The 23,122-nt window shown below is 34.7% G+C and overlaps 1 protein-coding gene across 3 annotated transcripts in view; it reads right to left on the reverse strand.

Annotated features, from left to right (window-relative positions):
- Positions 1-23,122, reverse strand: part of S1P (membrane-bound transcription factor site-1 protease) — a 680,544-nt gene that overhangs the window by 344,586 nt on the left and 312,836 nt on the right. For all 3 annotated transcript variants that reach the window (XM_090381734.1, XM_090381736.1, XM_090381735.1), the window contains exon 13: positions 20,729-20,803. In XM_090381734.1, the coding sequence (XP_090237860.1) occupies positions 20,729-20,803 (75 nt within the window). The remainder of the gene's footprint in view (positions 1-20,728; positions 20,804-23,122) is intronic.

Here is a 23,122-nt window from a genome sequence, read left to right on the forward strand (position 1 = left end):
ATAATAATAAAAAAATGCTCTAGGCTATCCTTTAATTATGTGGGGGGTGCTGATAAATTCTTGGCATGTAATAGAAAAAAAACAAGATAATCCAATTACAGTCCATTCTGGTTATTCAAACTAGTTTTTCGGGACTAGTGCCAAAATGCACTAGTCCCGAAAAAAAAAAAAAAATCGGGACTAGTGCATTTTGGCCTGATTAAGCGGCTGCCCCAATTATCCGAAGTTCCACGTAAATAGTTAAAAATACAATGGGACCCCCCCCTTTACAATTAGTTCACTGTAAAATCAAATCACATTACGACAAATTCAACATAATAAAGTACTGTTCACTATACGATGTGCAGTAAGCGCCGGTCACTGTGATCACGTTTGTGAATTGAATATTAATTCTATTAAACAGCAATTCTAATTAGTGAAAATAGGAGGAATATTATCCACAGGCTATAAAAGTAAAGATATATTAAGCACAAATTTACCCTTTATTACCTTACCAATTAAAAAATTAAATGATACGTGAAAATTGGAAGAATATACTTGATAATCAGAATAATTAATGCGTACTGTAACATGTACATACGAACTAGTTGACATTTCTGTTCACTGACATCTGTGGGTGGGGGGGTTAAAATTTAAAACAGTAAAAAGATAAGCAATCAATAACAAAGAACACGGCACACACAAATTGCAAGTAACACAATACGTGCAAGTGAGAACGGAGTAACGAGTTACAAAGCTTTAAAAATAGGAATGAAGAGAAGATCTGAAAATTAATTTTTTTATATGATTGCAGATTCCATGGAAGTGTAAACACATTTCACCATAATAACCCACAGAATTCCAACTGTTGGTATTATTGCAAATTCAGTAAGATCAAGTTTACTGTCCATTTATGATAGATTTCACTAACAGAAAAGCCCAATAAACAGGTGACTGCTAATTGTTTTTATTGTTTTATGGTTGTGACCTCCAGAATTTCGACCGAACTTGGTACCATCGGTGACAATCGTAGGGAAATCTCTAGTGCTGCGGTCTCCTGCCCGATTAAACGGCATGCTGTCCCAATTAAACGAAGTAAACCCTGGCTATTTTCTCGATTAGTTTCTGTTTTTTTAAAATTTGCCCCAAATAAATGGCTGCCCCGATTAACCGGTGGCCCAAATAATCGGAATCCACTGTATATAAAAAGTTTATTCAACATGTTCATCTTTTAGCTCCCCACACTGTCTACGACGTTCCAGTATTTGTAAACCTCTCAAACAGAAATTGAAAGACTGCTCTCCAAACCAGAGTTCTGTTGCTCATATGACTTCATTACTTTATGCAAATTTGATACCGAGTGCACGATCTGATGAATATAATGGGGGGGGGGGGGGGGAAATGAAGGTGGAAGCCTAGTTCAGCCATTTGTGTGTGTGTGTGTGTGTGTGTGTGTGTGTGTGTGTGTGTGTGTGCGCGCGCGCGCGCGTGTGTGTACCGGAGCAATGTTCTGCAAAAACAGCATTACTCGGGTAAACTTTCCCAACATTTGGCCTTCAATTCCTCCTTCACTTTGTCCAAAAGTGTTGAATAATGCTCAGCAGGTTTTAGCCCTCTACCAGGCAGTCAATAAACAAAATCACATCCTTGTCCCAAAAGAAGAGCCCATGACCTTCTAGCAGACTTCTGGGTGTGGAACTTCTTTAGACGTGGGGAGCCACCATGCCTCCACTCCAATTGTTTATTCTTTGGTCACTAGATTATAATGAAACAACCATGTTTCATCCATGGTCACATTTTGTACCAAAAAAAAATCATTGGCACCTTGCATAAAATGGTGAAGAATAGCAGTTGAAGAGATAAGATATGCTGTTGCTTTTGATCGGCATTCAGACATTTCGGAAACTATTGGTAGAAAGCTTCTGCATGTCCAAAATGCCAAGAATAATACATCCACGACATTTCTTGAACACCTAGAGTCTCAGCTATCATATCAGAAGAAATTCATTTATCAAACAGTATCATGGTGTGAGTGGCACAACATTTTCAGGCATTGTCGCAGAAACTGGTATTCCTGTCCTGTCTTCATCCTCAGTTCAAAAAAAAAACATTTTAAATTTGCAAACCCAGTTTTTAATGGTTAAATAGAATGGTAACTGTTCTTCTAATGTTGCCAAAATTTTGAGAACAGTGGCCAAATATTGTCAACATATCATTTTCCTCTGTATAAACAGGTATTTCATAACTGCTCTACGTTCTGTTTTTCTGAAAGTGGCATTTTGGACTGACATCCTTTCTTTAATCTGTTAAAAATAAAAATGAATGAAAGGGTTTTTGAGGCAAATGGGCTGTTTATCATAAAAATATGTGCTCTCATAATTTTAAACCTATTTGTCTAAAAAAAAGGGGAGGGGGAAAAGAACTGGATCAGGGTGAGAATTTATCAGCACCCTCTTACGATGATTAAAAATATGAAATTATTTCTTGCTTCCTAAATATAGTCAAATATTTGCTACAATAGTTCCAGAACTTTTTTTATGGTTGTTGCAGAGTAATTAAATGTGAGCACCTGTGGTGTTACACCACCATTTATCTAACTTTTTTCTTTTGAGTGAACAATATCGAAAGATCTAAAAGGCACTGACTTTGCTACAAAGTTTAAAATTAATTGTTTGTTTTATGTTAAAGATTATTGCCGTTCTACAACCACAAGTGAAGAAAACATCTATCATCATGCAGGAGTTGTTTTGAAAGATTTGTTATTGTTTTCACAAAGTAAGGACAGAGAAACAAAATATTCACTGAAGATAGATGGTATTCTGCAGGAATCAAGATAAGTATATGTAAAAATTTAACATTCTGTGAAATAATTTTTTTTTAATTATTTTTTTAAAAAAATTGAAAATGAACGTTGAAAATTAGATAAGTTATAGAATATTATTATTATTATTATTAGCTATATGGTGCAAGGAAGCCTGAGGCTTATGCTGCACCAGCGAGAGAGAGAGAGAGAGAGAGAGAGAGAGAGAGAGAGAGAGAGAGAGAGAGAGAGAGAGAGAGAGAGAGACGGGAATCACCAAGAAAGAGAAAAATTATGATATCCAGCTCAGGACCATCTTAAATACCGCTGTAATTGGACTAAGTTCAATAGCAAAGCTTAATTATACGGTACTCACCTTAGATGATCTGCAGTGGTTACTTGAGGAGGGTTGAAAGAATAATTTTGGGATTTAAATAATTTAGAGTTTATTAGTAAGGATACGGGATTAAATTAATTAAAAATTAAAACGGAATTAAAATATGTGCAAGGAAGTAGAAGTGCATGACTCCATCCTTGGTTGTCATTGAAGAATTATTTGGATTAAGAACTCTCTAAAATATGTGAAAACCGGAGAGTATTTTAGAGTTCTTAATTCAATTAATTCTTCAATGACAACCAAGGACGGAGTCGTGCACTTCTACTTCCTCGCGCATATTTTAATTCCATTTTAATTTTTAATTAATTTAATCCCGTATCCTTACTACTTAACCCATGTAAACTCTAAATTATTTAAACCCCAAAATTATTCTTTGAACCCTCCTCAAGTAACCACTGCAAATCATCTAAGGTGAGTACTGTATAATTAAGCTTTGCTATTGAACTTAGTAAATGAATGTTGAATAATATCTAATATGTACATATAATTTTGGAAGTATTTGTACACATAATAAGGGAAATGCATGTGCAAATTTAAAATTTTGTGAACTTAGCAATCTTTTTAACTGGAAAATTGATCAGACTTATTTAGGTCACATTTACATTTTTTGCCTAATATGTTCTTTTTAATTTCCAGAATTAATATTTTTTCAGATTTTTTTGAAAATAACAAATAACAATAATAAAAACAATTTATTAATATTTAATTTTTATTAAAAATTAAAATGATACATACATACAAATAAGTATCGCAATCCTTTAAGAAAAGATGAAATATTGGTAAAGTCCATGGAGTTTCTCCGAAATGAAAATTGACACCTGTCAGATGCTCCACTATTTGTTTAATAATTGTGCCATAATTAAAATGGTCTTGACTCATGCCAGGTTAAACCTATTTCCATCCCCCCTGAATAAATTACAATAACCATAATGAAATTCTTTGTCAAGAAATCTTAGAATAGCAACGTGTCTTGGTTAGCTCTACTATCAGGTTTAGAAGACTTTGCCAGTAGCTCAAATCCATTTTCATTTTGTTTTCAACACTTCTGGTGTTACTATATAAACAGGTTAAATTCTTTTACTTTTGTTGCTTAATACTGCCCTTATTCATTTTAACTGCTTCAGTAAGTTTTATTTTGTTGACATGTCTTTTCCCATGCATGTTACACTGATGTCTTTCCCAAATGCTCTCAATGCAAGAATAACCTTAATAAATGCTACTAATTAAGTTTCTAGTGAATTTCCTTAACAGTCTCAGTAGAAAGTTTCACTAAACCCATAATACCTGCTCAATAACTTTGGGAAAGACCCATGTACAGGTGATATTCAAATGAATATCACCTGTTTTAAGTAGGTTCATTTTATTAATTAGTGTGGGCCATGTTGCGAAAAATCCGCTCATCCCCATAATCCTTGCAAAGAAGCTCACGTCTGGAAAGAATTACAGAAAAAACACATTTTTGAATTTATTTGACTTATAGCATTTCTGCAGCATGATCATATTCTTATATAAAATGTTCACTTGTTTATGCTTGAAATCATAATAACCACACACATAAATAATCTGTTTAGTACTCTTAAGGTAGATCAGTTATAATATACACAGTCAGTCAGATTACAAAGGTAATATGAAGAGTAAATCGAATGCTGGTGTAAATATTATTACAAACCTATATATATGATTTAATGTTTCCAAAGAAATTTAAATTAAAAAATTAAATTAAAACAAAAAAAGTTAAGTCAATTAAAACAAAAAAAAAAAATTAAATCGGAACAAAAGTTAGGAGAAACAGTTCTAAATTAAGATAATTCAATGTCAAAACATTTATTCTAGGTTGTGATTCTGGTGTAAATGTTTGCCCACTAAACTGCCAGGCATACATTATTTATAATACTATTAATTCAGTGCTAAAGGTGATAAAAATGCAGAGCATCGCAGATTGCCCTATGGTTAAAAGCAACTGGATATAAAACAGCAAAAGCTGACTCTATTAAATTATATACATACAGTGCCAAATATGCTACTGGAACAACATAAAGACAGACAGATATCATCCACGTCCAAAGCTTATATGGCAAGTAGGTGGAATAAGCAGACAAAATAAGCTGATATAATGGCTGAACAGGTGAACTGCAGCTAAGTAATAAATATAAATTAAGTTATTCTGGAAATACGATAGAATGAAAGGAAGGTGTAGACAAATTCTGGAAGAAAGTTAATTGACTGGGAAGAATTATCCAACAGAGTTAGGTGAATAAAATTTAAGATTGAAAGTTGAGTGATAAAGTTTTCAAATCACACATTTAGTTTTTAATATCTTAGAATGGGTAGAAATTGAAGACAAAGAATCAACAGTACTGGTGGGATAGTAACCTAAGAGTACTAGTGTCTAACCTGACAGACCTCTCAACAAAATATGTACTTCTTGGTTATACACATGATTTTTGTTTTGGTTTCTATTCTATTTCTTATTTAAATTAAAAATTTCTTCACCCTATCATATCTGTTAACCTTTGTACATGATATTGTGTTTCCCATTTTGTTATTTGCTGTATTTGTATAATTTCACTGGTTTCAATAAAATTATTTTTCCTAAGACTATTCCGGGTCTTATATTTTTCCAAGTTAACACATCATTGTGCCCTCAATATTTCATATTTCACTTCTTCCTGTGCTTTTGCCTGGTTTTAATCTAATTTTCTGACTGATGCCTTTTTCATCTGATATATATATATATATATATATATATATATATCCAATATGTTAAATTAAATAAAATAAAACATAAGCCAGTAGTATGGCAAAAACTGTAGAGCGAAAATTAACATAAAAATAACCCAAATAAACAATCGAACGAAAAGAAAGAATAGATATAAATAGTAGCCCATAAACCCTTGTATAATTTCGAACTTGTATAATAAATTAATTATTTATTTTATTATAATTTAACTTTATTTAATTAATATAATTCAATGATAGTATATATTTCGGCTTCATATGGAGGAATTGCAAGATGCTGCCTCTAATGAATGGTTAATTATTTATTTTATTATAATTTAACTTTTGTCAACATTTAACATAATTTAACAGTAACGGGTCGATATGCTAATTTAGCAATGCCTGTGCCGCCATCTATTTTCCTTTTTTCTTTTATATAAGCTGATTCAGCTTACAGTATGTCAGTGGTGTGGCTCTGCTCTAGAGTGCTGTCTTTTCTATATTTTATTTTTCGCTGCATAAGGACCACAGCCGTGCAAGTCCTCTGCATTGGTGGATCGATCGGAGGAGGGAGGTGAATTGGTACTTCGATCTTTTCACCATGGCGACGATTTGTATAGCGATTGAAATGCAGCGATTCCATGACCATTATTGGCCTCGTGGTCCTCTGTCGATATGGGGCATGATGGTCAGTCTATTTTATTTTAATTTATTTTGATTTTGTTATCGTTTGGTAGTTCCTTTAACCCTCTTTTGATGATATTTCACGTCTTTTGGAACTGGTACCTCTGGGGGATACCGCTAAATTAATAAATATTGGCATTAGTCTAAATTTTGTATAGTTTTAATTGGATTTAAAGTTCGAAATTATACAAGGGTTTATGGGCTACTATTTATATCTATTCTTTCTTTTCGTTCGATTGTTTATTTGGGTTATTTTATGTTAATTTTCGCTCTACAGTTTTTGCCATACTACTGGCTTATGTTTTATTTTATTTAATTTAACATATTGGATGTATTTCAGCTTCATATGGAGGAATTGCATGTCGCTGCCTCTAGTGAATGCTTAATTATTTATTTTATTATAATTTAACTTTATTTAATTAATATAATTCAATGATAGTATATATATATATATATATATATATATATTTTTTTTTTTTTTTTTTTTTAATCACATCTATTGGTTCTTTATGAAAATTTTAATATCACCACAATTTATATTTTAGTAATTGCAAGGCAGCATTTGCCTTATGGAGTCTGAAATAGAAATTATCCTTAATTAAGGCACTGTTTATGTGTATTTATATTTGTCTGTGCATTTCTGGTTCATTTTTCATGGCTTCAGGTACTTTGCTGGTCAATAACTTGTTTATTGATTCTCACTACAGTGGATCAATTCACTCCCTTTCTGGATTGAAAGGTTATTGAAATACTACATCTATCTGTCACCAGCTGTTCTTTCTTTGTAGCTTTTGCCAGAAGAGATTGTGCAATGGTAGCCAGATTTTTCATTTTACTTCTTGGGTTTTTCCATTTTATAATACGATGCACAATTTTCATTCTTGCTTCATCACGCAGAGCTCATTTCATTTTTTTTTTTTTTTTTTTCTAAATTCTCTATTTCATCTTATGATAACTATAAGCAAGTAGTAAAGGAGACAAACCATCTCAATGAAAATTTAACTTCTGAAATTTCTTCATTATTCTATATACTTTGTATACAGGCAGACTTTGCTTTCTTTAGATTAGCATTATGTTGTCAAATTTTAGGTTAATAAAACTGAAAAACGATATAGTTTAGGGCCTCAGGTTATGTAAAGAGTTTAATTAAAGTGCAGGTTAGTGCAATTGCATCATTTCAGTATATAGCAAACTACTTAAGTAGTTATAAACTGGCATCATTAAGTATATCTCATATCATGAATACCTTCACAGCGAGTTGCCATGATATTGCATTACCTCGAATAAGTAACACTTCACCATAGGAGAAGACTATTGTTACTTATTCTCAGCAGATACTATCACCCATACGGCACCATTTCGGAGCTTAGTGGCTCCTTATCAGTCGGTAGGCAAATAGCTGGTGTTGCAATGATGATAACCCAGTCGCAAAGTATAAATCCACAATATGAGAGATGCCTGATGGTGTGGAGTAATTTAGATTAAGATATCATGGCAATATCATGATATCATTATATTGCAACAATATCATTACGATACCTTTGCAATATCATGGCAACTCATTGTGAAGGTATTCACAATATGAGATATACAGGAACTCCCCGACTTACGTAAAGGTTGCATTCTGCAGAACGCTACGTAAGTTGGGGAATTTCCCTCATACTTGTGCAGCACTCGCAACTGTTCTATCAGACCTATCAGATCACCAACAGCTCTATAAGATCACCAGCGAGGTGATCTGATAGAGGTGTATAAAGCCTTGAATGGTTTGAGCATGCTCAATGCTGATGGGATTCTTCCTCTAGCTCAGAATAATCACCTGAGAGGGCATAAATTCAAATTGAGGAAAGACAGATGTAGGATAGACGTGTGGAAATTTTGCCTTTAGCCAGCGGGTGGTTGGTTGGTGGAACAGACTTCCATCCCTTGTAGTGGAGGTTGATAGCCTAAATAAGTTTAAGGCTCAGCTGGACAGGTATTTTGAACGAACAGAGGGGTGAAGTGGAAGTGGGTTTTTTTTTTTTTTTTCGCTGATGCTGCATAAACTTGCTTTCTTGCATCAAATGCCTCTACTAATGCTAATGCTAACTGTGCTCGCTGAATTGATTGAATCAAAAAAGAAATGTTCAACGAACATGTAAATAGAATTATTTATTGTATATATTCAATTTTTTATCTCATGCGCAGGAAAAATTACAAAAACGTGCAATTTAAAAAAATTTCAAAATTATAAAAAAGAGAGGAGACAGGCATAACATCAGTAAGTTTTACCTCCCGAGCATCGTTGCCAGAATTGATGTCTTCGGCTGATAAGTATGCCGCTGTGGAGGTTGGGGGCTGTGGAGATTTAGAAGCCGCTTAACCTTACAAAAGAACACATTAATGGATGACTGGACGGTGGCTTTTTTCTTTTCATCGTAGATTTCTTTGTAACAAGCAAACATATCATTCACCGCTCTGTTAACTTTTAAGAATCGTTCACTATCAGGATCCATCTTCGTAAACTTCACCATTGCGGATGCAATTTCACAAAATGCCATTCCCATTGATGGGTCAACTGTTGATGATTCTGCTCAGGTAGCTAACAAACTAAATGAATATTTTGCATCGACATTCACACATGAGGAGTTATTCAGCGAGGGGAATGCCAGAGGTGTATTCAACTCTAGCAGTAAGCTAGAGAATCTTGTAATAACTGAGAGTAAAGTGGAGGAGAAATTGTTGAAGATAAACACAAGAAAGGCACCCGGGGTGGATGGGATCTATCCAGTTATATTAAAGGAGGCAGCAAAGGAAGTAAGCAAACCCTTAGCCATAATTATGAGAGCTTCCTTGGACTCAGGGGAGGTACCCATAGACTGGAAATGTGCAAATGTGACCCCAATTCACAAAGGAGGATCAAAGGCTGACACAAGTAATTATAGACCTGTGAGCTTAACTTCTGTTCCAGGAAAATTAATGGAGGCACTGGTTAAAGTAGCACTGCAGGATCATTTAGACAAGACTTCAGTTATAGCTCGGACACAGAATGGTTTTGTTAAGGGGAAATCTTGCCTGACCAATTTGATTGGATACTATGATGCAGTCACAAAAGAACTGGATGCAGGGAATAGCTTTGATATTATATACTTGGATCTTAGAAAGGCTTTTGATACTGTTGCACATGGAAGACTGCTACACAAATTGGAGCAGTGTGACATTGGAGGCAAATTGCTGCTATGGATAAAGGGGTGGTTGAGGGGGAGAAAACAGAGAGTGGTAATCAATGGACACTGTTCATCGTGGACTAATGTTATTAGTGGAGTCCCTCCGGGCTCAGTGTTGGGTCCATTATTGTTTTCTGTATTTATAAATGATATTGATGATGGTATATCAAGCTTAATGTCCAAGTTTGCAGACGATACAAAGGTTGGCAGGGTTGTCAAGGACACTACTGACACTATGCTGCTGCAACAGGATCTGGAAAGGTTGAGCAGATGGGCTGAGAGGTGGCAAATGAAGTTTAACATTGACAAATGTAAAGTACTACACATGGGAAACAGCAACCCCAGAGCAAAGTATCAACTCTGTGGTACTAAACTGACAGTTGTTGTTATTTGTTATTTTGGTTTTTAGGAGCATTAGCAACTAAGGCCATATTGCTCCGGTGCAGTGGTCATTCCCTGACCTTTCCGCATCCTCCGTATTTGGTGGTGACGGGCTTGAACCCCGGTCTAATCAAGAAGCGTGTGCTACGCACTGCTGCTCCTTCCCACCTGGCAACGGAGGCGCCTAAACTGACAGTGGTAGAGAATGAAAGGGACTTGGGGGTGGTTGTGCAGGCAGATATGAAGTTCTCTGAGCAGTGCAGACGGGCTGCAAGAGTAGCTCATGGAGTATTGTCAATGATACACAGGAATTTTTTCAGCAGGGATAAGGAGGTGATTATTCCCTTGTATAAGGCAATGGTCAGGCCACACCTGGAGTACTGTATACAGGTCTGGAGGCCTCATTTCAAGAAGGATGTAGAGCTGCTGGAACGAGTACAGAGAAGGGCAACAAGATAAGTGAATGGAACAAAGGGGTGCTCTTACGAAGAAAGGTTTAAGTTTTGCAAATTACACTGTCTGGAGACTAGGCACCAGCGAGGTGATCTGATAGAGGTGTATGAAGCCTTGAATGGTTTGAGCATGCTCAATGCTGATGAGATTCTTCCTCTAGCTCAGAATAATCACCTGAGAGGGCATAAATTCAAATTGAGGAAAGACAGATGTAGGATAGACGTGCGGAAATTTGCCTTTAGCCAGCGGGTGGTTGGTTGGTGGAACAGACTTCCATCCCTTGTAGTGGAGGTTGATAGCCTAAATAAGTTTAAGGCTCAGCTGGACAGGTATTTTGAACGAACAGAGGGGTGAAGTGGAAGTGGTTTTTTTTTGTTTTTTTTTTGGCTGATGCTGAATAAGCTTGCTTTCTTACATCAAATGCCTCTACTAATGCTAATGCTAATCTCTCTGGTGATGAAGCATCTTGGCTCCTCATTTGGTTTATCTTGAGCTTCGTCAGCATTTTCTTCTTTCACTATCGCTGCCTGCAAGTCAATAAGTTCTTCATTAGATAATTCCTTCACTTCTTCCTCTATTAACTCCACCACATCTTGTCATCAACCTCCAACTGAAGTAGCTCTGCAACCTTTACAATCGTATCTGTAACCGCTTCGTATGATTCGTCTTTTTAAAATCCTTCGAAGCCTTTTAGTGCTGTGGGCATATTTTCTTCCAAGCGCCATTTAAACAACTTTTAGTAATTTCCGCCCAGACCTTATTAATGTTTAAGATGCCGTGGTAAATATTGTAAGATTTCAAAAAGTCTCTTAACGTAAAATTTTTCTCATCATCTACTGCAGACAATGCCTGAGCTTGATTTTGATTTGATTTGATTTGAATTTTATTGGCGCATTTGCATCTAAGGCTATAATGCGCCAAGACCAACAATGCCTGAGCAAATGTTGTGCATAAATAGGCTCACATCTGGTGAGTATGGGCTTGGCACACCCAGCGTCCTGAGCCGGATATCATCATTCTTCTCTTTCTTGGTGATTCCTTTCTACCACTGTCTCTCTCTCTCTCAGGGTAACTCAGGGAAATTTTTTTTTTTTTTTTTTTTTGGCTGGTGCAGCATAAGCCTCAGGCTTCCTTGCACCATACAGCTAATGATAATAATAATAAAATAATAATAATAGTATGCTTTTAAATTCGAAATAACACCCTGATCCATGGGTTGGATGATTGAAGTCGTGTTTGGCGGTATAAATATGACTCACATGTTCGAATTCTACACATCTAGATAATAATATCTAGATGCGTGGGATGTCCAGGAGCATTATCTAATAGAAGCAAAATCTTGAAAGGAACGTTATTGTCTTTACAATATTTTTTAACCTCAGGAGTGAAGCAGCATTTAAACCAATCTTCAAAGAGAGAGAGATACTCTTATCCATACACTCTGTTTCGATCAGAAATGCCTGGGTAGGGTGGCTTTATTTATGCCCTTAAATGCACGAAAATTTCCAGACTGGTACACAAGCAGTGGTTTTAATCTGTAATATCCCACTGCATTAGTCCCAAGCAAGAGCGTGGACCTATCTTTTGATGCCTTGAAACCTGGCATTGTATTTTCCACTTTGGCAATGTATGTTTGATCCGGCATTTTTTTCCAATACAGAGCAGTCTCGTCGACATCAAAAATTTGCTGCATTGAATAGCTGCCTTCATCAATAATTTTTTACAACACATCACAAAATTTCTGTGCAGCTGCAGAATCGGCACTGGTGACTTCGCCGCATACTTTAACGTCGTAGAAACCAGCACGATGCTTGAACCTATTAAACCACCCATTGCTTGTCACGAACTTGGGTTGGCATTCGCCGTACTTATCCTTAATATCTTTATAAATACTTGTTGCTTTTGCTTGAATGGTCATTAGACTCAGGGCCCTCACTTCTGAATCTGATTTTCTATCCATATTATTAACAGCTGTTCCATCTTCGATATAGCAACTGAAAGCTGTTTTGTGATCACTGTTGATCTTAAGTGAGTCAATCCTTTGACATGTTCCTTTATACGCACACTGTACCTTAAAATAGTAATCACTGTTGAAGCAGTGAGACCTAATTCCTTTGCAATAGATGAAAAACTGTCCTGCTTTGTACTTCTTAATTAATCATCTTCATTTCTAAATAAATTTTGTTTCGTTTCCTGGCACTGCCAGCACTTGCACTTTTCATTGGTCGCTTTCCCTTCATCATTGTAATACATAAATAGGAATGAAGAGAAGTTTCTGAAAATTTGTATTTTATATGATTGAAGATTTCAGTGAAGGGAAACACATTTCACCATAATAGCGTAAAAACACACACAATTGCAATTATTGGTATTATCGCAAATGCAATAAGATCGAGTTTACTACCCATTTATAATTAGATGCACGAACAGAAAAGCCCAATAAAACAGAAAGTGCAAATTGTTTTTTGTTGTTTTATGGTCGTGACCTCCAGAAACGTGCTTCAGAAAAATATCACAAAGGCTTTCAAAACTGATTCTTATAATGGGAACACATGATAAGGATGAAAGGTTAGTGCAATTTCCATTAAAGATATGACCTTTTAGAGAGATAAATAGCTTAGTAATATAGCGAAATTTTCATCTTCCAACGACTTGGAATGAATTACAAAAAAAAAAAAAAAAAAAAAGTGTTATTGGGTTCACATTATGATATTTTCACGATACCTCCATTTATTCCTATGGGAGGCAAAATACGTTTTCACGAATTTTTTAAGTTTGCATGGGCCAGGAAAAAACTTATGTAAAGTCGAATTTCCATAAGTCAGGGAGTTCCTGTACTTAATGATGCCAATTTGTAACTACTTAAGTAGTTTGCTATGTACTGAAATTATGCAATTACACTAACTTGTACATTAGTAAAACTAAAAATAATGTTTAATAGTAAAAGTAAAGAAAGAAAGAAACAGATAACAGCAATATGAGGGAGGAAAAAAGACAGAAAATGAGCGAAGAAACGAATTTTATTATCAATTTCATTTCTTTCTTTTAGTCGGCAAGCAATGTGTGCTTAAGCTTTGTGTTTTTGCATTAGGGCCTCCGTGATGCGATTTCATTGCTTTGGCGGGCTGGCATTTCAGTGGCATTTCAAAGGCAGATAATATCTGCCTTTGTCCATTGCAGCAATTTGCGTTACATTCAAAATGCAGTAATGTTCAGAGCTGTTGTATCCAGGGGCCCTTTGACGAGATTGGATGCAACGGTCATCTATTTTCATTCCTCACTTTGTTTGTTCTATATCTATTTAGATTTTGTGGTTGGTTTATTGTATCAAATTGTTGATATTTCACATTTTTAGCTTTAGCATGGTCAGGTGGCACCAGTCTAACTTTATCATTTATTGGCTTATAACTTTGGCTGTAATTGTCCCATATTTAATATTTTCCAAAATTTTTAGATACGTATTCCTTTCACATTCCTTCTATCTTCATTATTTATTTGTTTCTTCTCTCATTTTCTACTTCTCCCCCCCCCCATATTCCCTCTACATATTGATGGCATATACCCATCAAGGAAGAGAGTGCGAGGGAGCATACTGAATCATTAAGGTTAATTATGAGGGCATCTTCGGACTAAGAAGATTCCTTTGGATTGGAGAAGTGCCAATGTATTGCCAATATATAAAAGTGGTTCTAGAAGTGAAGTTAATTATAGAGCAGTTAGACTGACTTCAGTGGTAGGAAAAATCTTAGAGGCAGTGATTAAGAGTGCAAACCTGGGACATTTAGATAGATGTGGCATTCTGAAGGACACAACATGGCTTAACTAACTTAGCAGGCTATTTTGACACAGTTACTGATGAGCTGAATTTAGGGCAAAATTACAGCATAGTTTATTTGGATTTTAGCAAAGTATCTGCAACAGTCCCTCCTGAGAGGTTACTGTATAAGCTTGGACAGGTTGAGTAAGATTCTAAGATGGATTGCTGAGTGGCTGCAAGGCAGAAGGTTGTGATTAATGGATATTCTTCAAATCGGAGTAACGTCAAGAGTGGGGTCCCACAAGGATAGGTTCTTGGACAACTGTTGTTTTTCATTTTAATAAATGACATCGACGAAGGGATAGAAGTTGGGAGGTCAAAATTTGCAGATGACATGAAGATTAGCAAAGTCATTAATGAGCAGTGCCAAACAGCACTCCTTCAGGATGACCTGAACAGACTTCAAAGATGGTCAGAGAAGTGGCAGTTGTGTTTTAATGCTACTAAATGCAAGGTGTGCACTTGGGGAATAGCAAACTACAAATTACGAATAAATTATACTTTTGGTGGGGTTGAATTAAAAACAGTGGAGAAGGAAAGGGCTTTGGGAGTTACAATATGGGCAGATATGAAATTTAATGAACAGTGTAAACAGGCAGCCAAGAAAGCCGATGGTGTCCTATCAATGATTTATCGAACACTATCCTGTAGAAATAGGGAGGTCATAATCTGACGTATAAGGCAACTGCAAGACTACATTCAAGTATGGAGACCTCATCTGAAAAAAGACATCCAGATTCCTGAAAGGATCCAAAAACAGGCAACTCGAATGGTGCGGTTGGCAGAAGGATGACCGTATGAGGAAAGATTTCAATTATGTGGGCTACAGACCTTGGCAACCAGGCACCTCAGAGGCGAAAGGACTGAGGTTTATAAGGCTTTGAGAGGGATTAGTAAAATGAATGGGGTGGAAATTCTCACTGGTCTAAAGAATTCCAGAACTAGGGATCATAAATTAAAATTACAGGGCTTGAGGTTTAGATTAGATTGTAGTAAGCTTTCTTTTAGTCAGTGAGTTATTGACTCCTGGAACAAGTTGCCCTTGCATGTAGTTGAGGCTGACAGTTTGAATAATTTCAAAGGTCAAATAGATACTTACCAGTGTGAGGAGGGAAGTATATAATTTGTGTTGTGTTTTCTCATCTACTTGGTTTTTTTTTTTTTAACCAATGCAGCAAAAGCCTGTGGCTTCCTTGCACTGTATGGCGAATACTATTACTATTATGTGATGTTTATTTTTATTATTATTAGCTATATGGTGCAAGGAAGCCCCTGAGGCTTATGCTGTACCAGCCAAAAAAAAAAAAAAAAAAAATTCAAGTTACCCTGAGAGAGAGAGAGAGAGAGAGAGAGAGAGAGAGAGAGAGACAAAAGTAGAAGGGAATCATCAAGAAAGAGATTTGTTATTTGAAGCCATATTGCTCCTGGGATATGCAGTGGTCATTCCCTGACCTTTCCGCATCCTCAGTATTTGGTGGTCATGGGCTTGAACCCCGGTCTAATCAAGAAACGTGTGCTACGCACTGCTGCTCCTGCCCACCTGGCTACGGAGGCACCCTCAAGAAAGAGAAGAATGATGATATCCAGCTCAGGATCCTGTGTGTGCCAAGCCCATACTCACCAGATGTGAGCCCCTGGGGTCATGTGTTTGTTGTTGGATATCGTTTATGCAGCCACTTACGTTTGCTGTCATCTTTTTCTTCCTTTATTTTTACTATTTTATTTTTCCAGTTTTATTTCTAATTTTTATTTATAATGGGTGTAGTGAGTGCTAATTGCACTCACTACACCAATTTAATCACCATTTTAATCAAAACAATTAGCACCATTCTGAACTCTGTAATCTGCTTATTTTCTGTTATCAACGTAATTTCTTTCTTTTTGGCAGCAAGCAGTGAGTGCTTAAGCTTTTGTGCTTTTACTGTTACTGCATTAGGGCCTCCATAACGTCATTTTATTGCTTCAGCAGGCAGTCATTTCAGTGAATGTCTGCCTCTCTCCATTTTAGTAATTTGCATTATGTTCGAAATGCAGTAATGTTCATGGCTGTTGTATCCAGGACCTTCTAAAGAGATTGGATTCAATGGCCGGCTAGTTCTGGTTCTTTGCTTTGGTTGTCCTATATCTAATTTTCTTTTTTAGTTGGTTTACTGTATTATAGTAGTGATATTTCACACATTTTTGGCTTCAATGTGGTCAGGTGGCACCAGTAAATTTATTATTTATTGGCTTATAACTTTGGCTTCATTTGCCCCATATTTAATTTTTTCTAAAATTTTAAATACACATTCCTTCCATTTTCCTTCTATTTCTATTTCTGTCTTCATTATTTATTTGTTTATTTTGCTTTTTTCCTTTTTTTCCCCCTCCATATTGCCTATATATAATGACTATAAGAAAATAAAGGCAAACAGAGTAGAGTGAAAAAGAAATCAAGTTGAAATTATGGACCAGGGATACTGCTTAGGCAAATGAACCCTACAACCATAATGTATAAATTTCAATATATTGAAAATGTAAAGGAGAAAGCTGTTAGTATTGAATCTACAGTATACATGAAAAATTAATAAAATAAATATCAAGAACTAATAGAAATGAGCGTGAAATGAGGTAAAATAAAATAAAAGCTAAATGAAGAATATGAAATCAAATAAAATATCATAAAATGAGATAAAATATGACAACATATTGCTGTGTAACTCATAATTTTAATGTCTTCGCTAGAGGTCATCCATCGAAATGATGAGAAAGAAGGCAATATGCAGGCCTCTATTTCTGACAGTTCTGTAGGCTTGAAAACCTGTGTATGAAATGATTTTGAATTTAGCAGCAATAAAAAGTTCGAATAAGGTAAACCAAAAAAATTTTTATAATATGTAGAGCATACAGATCATGGATGACCTTACAGAGCTATAAAAAGAACAGAAAAATTGAAGTAAGGATGAAAAAAGCAAATAAAAAGGCAAAAGAATGAGAGGGTAAGGAACTTACCATTACCATGTGGGGCAGAAAATGGTTAAGATGGCATCTGTGTCTATTAAAATGTCTGGTGCAATGGTGGTTCCAAGTGTTAGAAATCAAAAGTAATAGATATAAAATATTTTGAAAATTTATTGATTATATATATATATATATATATATATATATATATATTTAGACATCCTTCCATATAGGCAATAATTTTAATAACTTACAAAGTAGAAATAAACAGGGGCTAAAACTCTGTTAAGGCGAAAAACAGGTTGGGTGAAGGAAGAAGGTAGCATCTTGATGTTGCATTCGTAAAACTAATGACTCACGAGAAATAAGATGTAAGGGCAGAGGAAAGCAGAAAGATAAATGAAGTAGAGATAATTAGATGGGCTCGGGTAGTTCGGGGTTGCAGTGTGCTTAATGTATTTAAAGTCAGTTTCAGTTATTTGGGAAAAGGAAAATAAAAGTAAAAACAAAAATATATACGAAGTTAATACACTATACTGGCCAAGTGGTCAATACAGGTTTTCTAAGTTGTAAGACAAAATAGATGCCAAGTGTATTATATGTACAGATCTGGTAGCTGGTCTGGGGGGGGGGGAATAAATTTTAAACACTGCTAATTATATTATTTATATTTATATGGTTGGTAATTAGACTTTTATATTTGATTATACTGAGAGCTTTGTTAAAGTGGTAATAGAAATAAGCTGGAGGAAATTTGTTATTAATCAGTTTTTTATATAGCATTTTGATGTTATTGATAATTATGTCATTATTGCTACATATAGTTGCTATCCTAATGCATTATGATAGGATAAGTTGGCATGTACTACTTTTGATATGCTGGGTTGCCAATGTGTAAGACTGACAACTTTAAAATTAAATGTGTTACGTTTGTTGTGCAGATTGATAGTTGCATTGCTATTCTCTATAGCAGGAGTGGCCAACTTAATTTGTGATGTGATCTACTTTTTTCCTTCAAAATGTGCCGTGATCTACCATCTCAAAAATTTCATTGCACAAGGTGCACAAATCGAGGGATGACTGTATATTTAAAATTTGTCGTGATCGACCGAAATTAAATCCACGATCGACTCGTTGGCCACCCTTGAAAAGTTCCTAAAAAGGGTGACAAATCCCATCCCTCCCATCCAATTATCATCTCACTGCAATTACTTCGAATGGTGTAGATTGTAATTTCAAAAAAAGGTATTGGAGCAGTTAAGAAGATAATGAGAATGAGAATTATTCCTAATATTATTCCTGAACTGTCGGAATAACAGAATTATTCCGGCAGTTCAAGATGGCATTAGATTGACCAAAACAAAGCCTATGAGTATAATGCCACCTTGATTCCACTTACCACCACTTCTCTAGTGACCTGGCCACCACTACACATGTAGTGGTGGCCAGGTCACTAGAGAAGTAGAAGTGTGAAAGAGGAACCCATATTATACTATTCATTAATGTTATGTTCAAAATTTTGCATGTTAAATTAAACACTTAGGCAGACCAAACCATTTGATGATGTCAGATGTCTGTGGTTAAAGAGGATATAAGTGCATTATTTTTTACGTCAACAAAGCAAATAATGACATGCATTCATAAATGTGCCATTCAGAAGCCACCTCATCCAGCATGTGTTTTCAGAGTGGACAGTATTGCTATGAAATTATGTACCCAATTAAGAGGTTACTACAAAGAGAGTTCAATAATTATTTATTAAAATTAAATTTCAATCCTATTATAAAATTTTCTTAATCCCCCAAAATTTATAATAGCAAAAATGGGGGTAGTAGATCTTTGCATAAGAATATATTGTAATGGTATTTCTGACACTGACATCTAACAATGAAGGGCGAGCCAAAAGTCAAGGTACATATTAAAGAATATACAAAAATTTGTATATCTTGAAAATGTTATATTTAATTTTTTTTCTTTATTGCAGAAGACAATAGGTTTTATTTACATCATGGTTGAAAACAACAATTCAAAATAGAATTTTCATATCAAGATTGAATGAAAACATTCAAGTGTACGATTATCCACATTCAACTCAAGCTTTAAATTGAATCCCCAAATAATTCACAAGATAGCTTTCAAGTGAGATAAAATTATCCCAAACTTCAGTAAGAATAATTTTAAAAAGATTCAGGATTCAGTTTATACATTCCAGAACTGTCACACCACATTAACATTTGGTGCCACCTTAATGAGTATGATAAAAACAAGAGAATTCAACCTTCAAAAAAATTTCTACACATGTTCAAAAATAATGAAAACTTGCCCAATGAAATCTTGTGATCTAATGAGGAAAGTTTTGCAATCACTGAACATGTGTTAATAAGTCCAGTGACGACACAAGTATGCTTACTGGCACACTAAGAATTGTAATATCCAAACTGAAAGAAATTAAACTCTTGGATATTTGTGACAGAATTTCCTCTGAAGGAGAGAGTTTGACTTTTTTCTTTCTTTTTTTTTTTTTTTTTTTTTTGAGCAAAAAAAGTTATTTTAGACAGAGACGGGCATCAGTATTCAGACTTGGTTTGCTGTTCTTTAATTCCATGATTATTTATTCTAATTGTTAAGATATTTTGGTACTCACGCAGTAAATAATATAGACATTGCTAAGTATAAGCTTAATTGTTGAATTAGTAATACTGTATCAAAATGCAATATAATATATTGCATATTCTAAGTTATATTCTAAGTGTTGAAGACAACCAGTCTGTCTCTGTAATTAATTTACTCCAGACACCTGTTCAGTGTTACAAGATTTTTTCTTATCCTAAATTTTCTTAATCTCCAAGTTAGGAAATTCCTAAATGAAAAATTAACAAAAACTGGATTAAAAACTGTGAGATTTTATAAACTGGCCACACATGTTACCAAATTTAATTCTACAATTTTTTTTTTTTGTGTGGCGTTGATTAAAAGATGACGTAAAAAAACTTTGTTTTAAAGAGAATCAGCAATAAGTGAAGCAATAAGAACCAGCAATAAGTGAAGAATTTCCCAAAAAAACTGATTACGTTCAGAAATTTGAAAAAAATATGCCAAAATCGCTACTTTCTTGTACTGAGGCTAAAACTCACTATTTTGAAGTCGATACACCTTTCTATAAGAAAATAAAAATTTTTTGAGCTTGTTAAATAATAAAAGTTTATTTTCTATTATAATCTTTCCATACTTTTCCAGAGAAGTTAAAATATAAGTGTACATGACTTTTGGCACACCTTGAATACAATTATTTATAATTTTATAAACAAAATGTAATAGGATACATATAAAAGATGAAGGAAAAAAACACTCACCTCATTAACAGAGTTACTGCACCAGCTACAACAGGCGATGCAACACTTGTACCAGAAAGAGATCTACAACCACCTCTAAGAGAAATTGACAGAAAAAGACTTAAAATGATTTGCTGTGTTTTGTCATATACCACACATGCACAAAGTCACACATGCAATTCATGTCCACATTTAAAACTCAAATACCAACTTTTTTTTTTTTTTTCTGATTTTTGCACAAGAAATGAAAGAAAAGTTAAATCAGTACAAATGTGCCTATTCATTTTTTAAGTGATATTTTCTGTATTCTAACATGAACTGTACTATATAATAATAATGCTGAAGCAGAAATGAGATGTTCACCCTTGTAAAGATGAACTCATCTTTTCTCTCTGTCCTGTGTCTTTTCGTACTACCCACTTACTTACTTCACTAGCTGTTAACTCAGTCCTTTGCTATTCTTTTTCTTCTTGGGAATTTTTGGTGCATTAGCTACTTGAACGATAATGTGCCAATTCCAATTCTAATCTAGCTGAAGTAGTTTGTTATATATTATTTCTTTCTGTGTGTGTGTGTGTGTGTGTGTGTGTGTGTGTGTGTGTGTGTGTGTGTGTGTGTGTGTGTGTGTGTGTGTGTGTTCAAAAACTAACTACTCCCTAACTGAAGAGGCCTTTGAGAATTCCTCACGTCTGATGGGATCTGAAATCAGACATTTACAAAAAGAAGTGACAACTTGTTTTGTTTGCTGCTTCTCCAGCTAAGTTACTGTTGAAATGATGCAGAAAAAAAGCACCCTATCTGAAATGGCTGGAAAAAAAAATAACTGTAACAGCAGTTAAACAGGCTGGAATTAACTGATAAACTCAAATCAAACAGGCTGAATTAGCAACAAAACTGGTACTGATTACTAACACCGGGAGCAAATTACTTTTGATTTTAAGGTGTATGTGGGGTTTTTTTTTTTAATGTGAACATACCTTTGGTGGCACCTACTACATTTTCGGGCTGAAGTAAAACCAATTGGTAATGAAATTTTTTTATGGAAATTATGCAAATGATGTCACTTCCTAAATGGCACTAACAATGCTAACTCAGTCACTACCATTGATTTGGTTTCAACCTGATAATTCTTTTTTTTTTTTTTTTTTTTTTCTTTGTAGCACTGAATGAAGTGAAGTGTCACAATAGATAAAGTGGAATATAGATCAGCAATTCAGTTCCTCTATCTGCAAGGAAAAATGCCCAAAACGATCATGAAGAAATGGGCACTGTTTATGGAGAAGGCTGCCCAGGAATTGTTGCACACTGGCATAAACAATTCAAATGTGGAAGAACCTCAGTATACTCTATGTTATCTAATATTTTGTTCCAAGTATTCTGCATATTTTGTGCAACACAGGTTAGCAAAACAATAAAATTTCACACACAAATTTGCCATTTTTTAATTCTGAATTTAATGGTGAAGGCATATTTTTACTGGTTTTATTTATTTTTCTAGAGAGAGAGAAGTACAAATGTGATGACATCAGCAATTCAAGAGATCCTGATGAGCCAGTGGTTAGAAAGAGGGAGCTGGTGTGGCATCAGATTCAGATGTCGAAATTTTTACAGAATTTTTTCTTCCTCCAATTTTCTTCACCTAGTGTCAAAGAGAGGGCTGCGACAAGTGGTGTCGCCTACAGGAAGCAGTTCAGGAGTGTGGCAAAAAAAAAATTTTTTTTTGACTGCTATTTGGTTAATATTTATCAGTACAGTAAACCCTCGATTTTAATGGATTTAATGGTAAACCCTGATATAATGGATTTCGGATTTAACGGACCAGATAAATAATAATACAGTAATGTACATATTAATCTCGACCATATTATTTTTTTTTTAGGTTATACAAAACTTCAGTTTTGTATAACCTAAAATTACCTATTTCCATTATTGTTTTGATAATTACCTACTTTTATTTTTATTAATCAAAATTCAGGAAATTGTTTTTTATTCTTTCTGAAAATGTGTTCAAATAGCTGTTTTCCCAGATTACAGATAACAGTGACTCGGGACACTAAACTGCACCTACCAACCCAATTTGTTTTGGTCTCGGTCTGCCTCAACCTATCGTGCAGTCAGGTTGTATACAGAGCTTTTCTGTGATTTCTGCTTTATTTATTAATTTAGATTATTTATTATTAGATTGTGACTTTATTTATTAAATAATTTTGCAATCCTTAACAGAAAGGGTGTAAACTTAAATGTGGCACAGAAATTAGAGAGCTAAATGAGAAATTAGAACAAGGCGTCTCATAGCATGTAGCATGTGCTTGGGAAATTTATGGCTTAAACAAACAGTTTCCAATATCCGTAAATCAAAGGCCAAATTGTAACATAATTTTATATTGTATTAAAGCTTTTTTTTTTTAACATTAA

The sequence above is a fragment of the Mastigoproctus giganteus genome, chromosome 9, assembly GCF_048544385.1.
Source record: "Mastigoproctus giganteus isolate SK-2022 chromosome 9, ASM4854438v1, whole genome shotgun sequence".
Lineage (NCBI taxonomy): Eukaryota > Metazoa > Arthropoda > Arachnida > Uropygi > Thelyphonidae > Mastigoproctus > Mastigoproctus giganteus.